General features: G+C 28.3%; 1 protein-coding gene across 2 annotated transcripts; it reads left to right on the forward strand.

Annotated features, from left to right (window-relative positions):
• Positions 1-1470: 1470 nt before the first annotated feature.
• LOC108687158 (peroxisomal membrane protein PEX13) lies at positions 1471-4645 on the forward strand. 2 transcript variants are annotated; one of them, XM_018192781.1, is made up of 6 exons: positions 1471-1682; positions 1752-1918; positions 2497-2754; positions 3454-3701; positions 3784-3984; positions 4245-4645. In XM_018192781.1, exons 2-6 carry the CDS (start codon positions 1854-1856, stop codon positions 4643-4645), a joined length of 1173 nt encoding a protein of 390 aa, XP_018048270.1. In that variant the 5' UTR covers positions 1471-1682; positions 1752-1853. The 2 variants fall into 2 exon arrangements, with proteins under 2 accessions (XP_018048270.1, XP_018048269.1); XM_018192780.1 differs by having other exon boundaries at positions 1471-1918.
• Positions 4646-6222: the final 1577 nt, after the last annotated feature.

Raw genomic sequence — 6222 nt, forward strand, 5'->3', positions numbered from 1 at the left:
AAACAGCACATTTAAACTAATCAAAGTTATAGTGTATTGAATCAAAACTTTTAGTAAAAATTGTTAATATATGAGAGAGATATATATGTGATGAAAGTCTTTGTGCTTCTTCAAATTTGCATAATTGTCCATGTTACATATTTTACTTAAAATCGACGCATTATGTATTATCTATAATGTATGATTTTATCATTATTATAAAAATTTGCACTTATCTAATGTTAAATAAATTCTTTTAACGTGAATAATAATATTTTTTGTTTTTGAAACATTATAACTCCTTATCATCTGTATAATTACTTCCAGTTTTTATTTTACAATTACAGAAATATATAAAAAATCTATATTTCACTTAATATAAGACATAATTAAATAAAAAATTGCAATTCTTATATTATCATGCTGTAATTGTTAGAAAATAATTAATGTATTTTTTACCATGTATCTATGTTATTTGTAAAACATTTAGGTCCGATTGCACCAACATTTTACTTTGATTTAGGCTTAAAACTCTCTTTTTCTCTTACTTTAAAACGAGTTTAAAGTCAAAATAACATTGATGCAATCTTAATCATTCATTTTTATATCTCATTATTATTATAAAAATATATTTGTAAGTTATTGTAAATTTAAATGACATATATGGCAAAATTTGAATATCTTATTTGAATAGCTTGAATATCTTATTTGAATATCGTATAAATTTTTCGTATGTTATATCACTTTTAAATATAAAGAACAACTTCCAAATCACGTTCACTTTTAAATATAAATTATTCATACAATATGTCATTAATTAATTTTAATCTTATATAAATCTTTTTATTGTAATGATAATATAATTGTAATGTATATATAATTATGTACATTTTTATTTAATTAATGATATATTGTATGAATAATTTATATTTAAAAGTGAATGTGATTTGGAAGTTGTCCTTTATATTTAAAGTGATGTAATAAAAAGTGATGTAATATAAAAAAAATTCATAAGATATTCAAATTTTGCCATATATATAAAATTAAAATTTTAAATTTACAATAACTTACAAATATATTCTTATATAACAACAATGAGATATAAAAATATGATATGAAAATGAATGATTTTAGAAAATTGTTTCAAATGCAATGGAACCCAGCTGCAAGAAATTGATAAAGTCACGTAAACTTAAATAAACTAGAATTCTCAAAAATTCCGCGAAATTGAACGGTTTTATTGATCATGTTCGCCTTTTGCAGGCGTTAACTAGAGTCCCTCTAGTAAGAGTCAAGGCATGAGGGACATCGATTCCTGATTGGTCAGATTTCGAGTCCCTTTAAATGCCATTTGCAGATACTTTCGATAAGTAATGAATATGTGAATTGGTATGAGCAACTGTTTCATGATATAGAAAGCGCGAATGCGAAATCGGACTGTCAACCATGGTGGAATTATGCTGTTTCCGGCCAGTACCCGGCAATGGCGTCTTTGTGCTTTTATGCTTAACTTTTACTAAAGGAACTCTAGCGTTAACAAGCGAGTATTCACATCTGGACGGGCCTTAATACGTCAATACGAATATTTATTGTATGCAAGACGGAACGTTCGTGTAATTTTGCGACAATCGCGACTAGATGTAAAGGTCTGAAATCTTCGGACTTAAAGAAGAAAAAGAACACATGAGTTGACGCAAATTGACGTGAGTGAACGCCCTGCCATCGCTGGAGAATCCTTTGGACGTCAAGAAAGTGCACAGTTCTTTTTTTAGGGTTCTTGAACTTTGAACTGCGCTATCAGATCATTCAAGATTTTTCTAAGCACAGTGCCGCTGTCGCAAAATCTTCGGAGAAAGACGTGAGATCCGAGAACGATGGCACCGGGACGGAGTAACATTATCAACAGTAATCAGCTTAGAAATTCTAGCTTTTCGTCCAGGTAAAACATCGGTGTCTGGTATCGACGCGTATCCTCGAAATAATCTTGCAAACAATCCTCAGAATCATGATGATGTCAAGATATTCAGCTGATCATTTTGTGACCGAATTCTGCACCAGTTATCCTTACATTCAATAACATTCTGTTTTGATGTTTTCTCTTATTTTTGTTTATTCGAGCAATAGAAAATAAAAAAGAATGGAAAGTTGTGTGTATATCTGGAATAAATATTTGATCATTTTTAATAGATTTTTAATCTTTAATTGTAAAATTATTAGGCTTGTTTTTTTAAACAGTTAAACTTTTTGTAGTTCAGCTTTCCTCTTTTTCTTTTCACATTAGAGAGAAAAGATGTACAAGAATTTAAGTTCTACTAAAAAGAACAGGCCTTTTGACACTTTGGTGTGTAGCTCTCTCTTTCTCTTGATAATCATTTATTAATAATAATTCTTTTATACTTTTTATATTTGAAATATATACTTAGATTACAATTTTCTACTTCACATAAAAAATGATTAGATTGAAGTCTGTCTTAATGACATTTGAAACAAACAAATGCAAATTTTGATTCTATCTAGCATGCCGGGACAATCATCCTTTCAAACTGGAGCTGGAGCCATTCCACCTCCATTGCCACCTCGCCAGCCAGCTCAAAGTTATTTAGGATATAACGATTATAGACCATATGGCTCGAATTATGGCTATGGCAATTATGGCAATTATGGATATGGAGGTTACAGAGGCTACGGTGGATATGGATCTTTTGGTAGTTACATTCCCTATTCTGGTAACAGCTATGGACAAATTGGAGGACACAGTGGTGATGTGGAGAACAGGTATACTAGAAAAGATCATCTGTAAATATCTAATTGAGAGTTAACTACTGAGATATAAAATAATGAAAGAACAAAAATGTAGAACTTTCTTAATTATATTGCGTTTAAAAAATATAGTAATTATCAAATTATTAAATTATTATCAATGATAAATATTAAATATTATTAACAGACTCACACTCTTAAAAATAAAAATAAACAATAAATTCAAGGCTAATGAAAGTCAAGGCCGATGAAGTATCAGCGATTAAATTGAAATCCCAAAGATTAATTTATATAATGTAATTATTATATAGTAATTACAGTTTTATTCTTATTTGAAAAAGTATCTTTAAGCTTTTTGAACTAATGTTCATTTCTACCAATGTAAATTAACTTTAATCTCTTTTTAATTTTATCAATTTTAATTAACTTTTTATCTTTTTCTTATTTTAAAAGGTCGATATTCATATTCCATTCTTATATCAAAATCATTTTAAGCAATGTTTTAAAATGCTAATATTAGCATTTAAAACATAAACGCCATTCTTATGATTGTCTTGAAATTGTACTTAGAACGATCTTAAATGTAAGATCTGTCTCTAAATACCAGCTTGAAAATGAAAAAAAGATAAAGAGTAAATTAAACTGAGATTAAAATTAAATTGATGGATAGAAACAATTGATAGAGTGTTAAAGAATTTGCTTTTCATGTTGCAGGTTTCAACAATACGCAGAAGAGAGCACAAGATCAACTTTTCGTGTAGTGGAGACCGTATTACATACATTTTCGTCCATCACAATGTTACTGGAATCAACATATTTCGCATTGACAAATTCCTTCCGTGCGATTTTAAGCGTAGCAGATAATATTGGTAGATTGCGGTCAACAATTGGCCAGTTATTAAGCACATTTGCTTTAATCCGTGTGATGAAATGGATCTACAAAAAGATTTTATTTACGCTTGGTAGGTTCGGTTTTTTATATAATCAAAACTTTTATCTCTACTTAGATAATTTATTATCATTTAATAATTATTCTATTTCTAGGTCTTCAAACGCAAAATGCTGTCGTCGAAGACTTGTGGCAGCAATCAGTGTCACAATTAACAAACGGAGAACAAACACCGATAACAGCGACGAACGAAAGGATTTCTCCTTGGATGAATATTTTACTCCTCGGCGTGTTTGTCGCTATTCCATATCTAATTCACAAGATAACAAGTAACATAAGACAAAATCAAATAAAAGGTAATTGTTTTTGCATTTTTAAGGACATTTTAAATCTAAATAAACACGATGATAAATGTTTACAAATAATCTACGTCTTCCATCGTTAAATTTTTATGCTTAGAAAAACGTCGAATAATTTTTATAAACATTTTACAAAAAATATTGCAAAAAATATATAAATGCAATTTCATATAAACTAATTTTTTTTTATTATAATTCCTTTCTTTCTTTATCTTTAAGATATATTTTGATACTTTATATATTAGTTAAATTTACAGTTAACGATCCGAAAGAATGGGTGAAATGCGAGGATCCAATATGTGTGGCAACAGCAATGTATGATTTCATGGCAGTTTCTAATGAAGAATTGAGCCTGAGAACTGGTCAAAAAATATGGTTGGCGCCGCGCTCCCTGCAATCTAAAAGTATACCAGGTTGGTGGATAGCCACCGATAATAGAAATGTCGGTTTGGTACCTGCTAATTATGTAACTATAGTCGGACAATTGAAGAGAAAACCAGAATCAGAAAGCAATGGAAATGTCATTACATCTACGGTAATTCCAACTTCCATGCAAAATGCGATCGCTTCGGACGAACAGGTGAATACGGTAGAACCTAACATTGGCCAACAAAATACTGATTTTTCTGAGAATAATATTAAAGACGATCTATTTTAGTCGAAATTAATTGAAAGATTTCGATCTAAATCATTCAAATAGTCGCAAAGTGATATTAGGCCTTCTTTTTGCCTGAACTTTTGCACCAGTTCATCTTTCTTCCTCTATTTCTTCTGGAGAGAAAAAGAAGAAAGATAAACTCGTGCAAAAATTCAGCCAAAAAGAACAGACCTATATATCTATCTTAAATATATGGCCTACTATATCTTTATAGGACATGACTGACTAATATTACAAAACAAAAATATTTACTAGATATCAAACAAAATGCAGTGAATCTTTTTCAATATGTGATTAAATTACGATAATCGACACTTATTGACACTTAATGATTTATTTCAATTGAGGAAAAGTCACAAATTACCATAAAATATGATTTTTGTTATTTTAATTTTACACAGCAATATATTATCTTTTTATATATTAAGTTATCCGAATAAAGAGGAGTTTGTAACATTCGCATCTGTACATATTAAAAATATATTTGTATATATTAAATAAATTTGAGGTTTTAATTCGATATTTAATTAAAAAAAGAGACGAAAGTGCGAATTGTTTCACATACGTGCGTCAATATTTTTTTAAAATGAATTTCCGCAAATGCGATATTTCGATTTCACATTTGCATTTAGTTGCAATAACATTCATGCTCGCATTTAAAAACTTTATGTCAAATTTTTTTTAATAGTGATAACGAGCATATGTTACGGATTTTCATAGCAAAAAATCATATATTTAAAGTCTTCAGTTAATGATATAAAATTCTACATGAACGTTTCAGCCAAAATTTTGTCATCTTTAGTATGTCATTAATAAGTTAAAAATTGTTTTTCTATTTAAATATAAAAAAATCAATTAACATAATCGCAAATTTATGAAATTATTATGTTAATAATATATATTTAAACATCTCAAAGACACACGTTAGTAAAAGTTGATCCGAAATTTTATAATTTTTCGTTCACAATTAATTAATTGATTAATTTATTGTAACTGCTTGCTCATAAAACAAGAGGAATTGATAAATTACATGTCACAAGCTCTCTTTAAATATTTATAATAGTATCACGATCTTATATGTAAAAGGAAGCACAGGGCATTAAAATTGCGTTTGTATTCGGAAATCAGGTAGATGACATAAAAATTAGCTGCAATATTATGTCAATAGATTATTTCAAAATATGAGATTGTTCGAAAGTGCAAAATCTCCATGACATATTCGACATCGAAAATCAACGGTTAGAGTTTATATATAAATCCAAAATATATAATCCTATATCTAAACGTATATGTAATTTTTAATCTACATAGACTTCAATATGTGATAAAAAATTAAACTGTTTTAATTAATAAAGCAGTCTGCCTTTTTGTTGCGAAATTAAAAAATCCAATGGAAATACGCCGAAGTATAGACACGATTGTTCGGAAAAAACTAGGATATTATTTTTAATATGTGTAATTAAAGTTTTACATTTTGTAATATTTTGATTGTATAATTACTTTTTATACTAGCCTCATGTAATATTTTATAATGGAGGTAATTTAACAAATTATGTGTGTGTATATATATATATATA

This window comes from Atta colombica, unplaced genomic scaffold (genome assembly GCF_001594045.1).
Source record: "Atta colombica isolate Treedump-2 unplaced genomic scaffold, Acol1.0 scaffold200, whole genome shotgun sequence".
Classification (NCBI taxonomy): domain Eukaryota; kingdom Metazoa; phylum Arthropoda; class Insecta; order Hymenoptera; family Formicidae; genus Atta; species Atta colombica.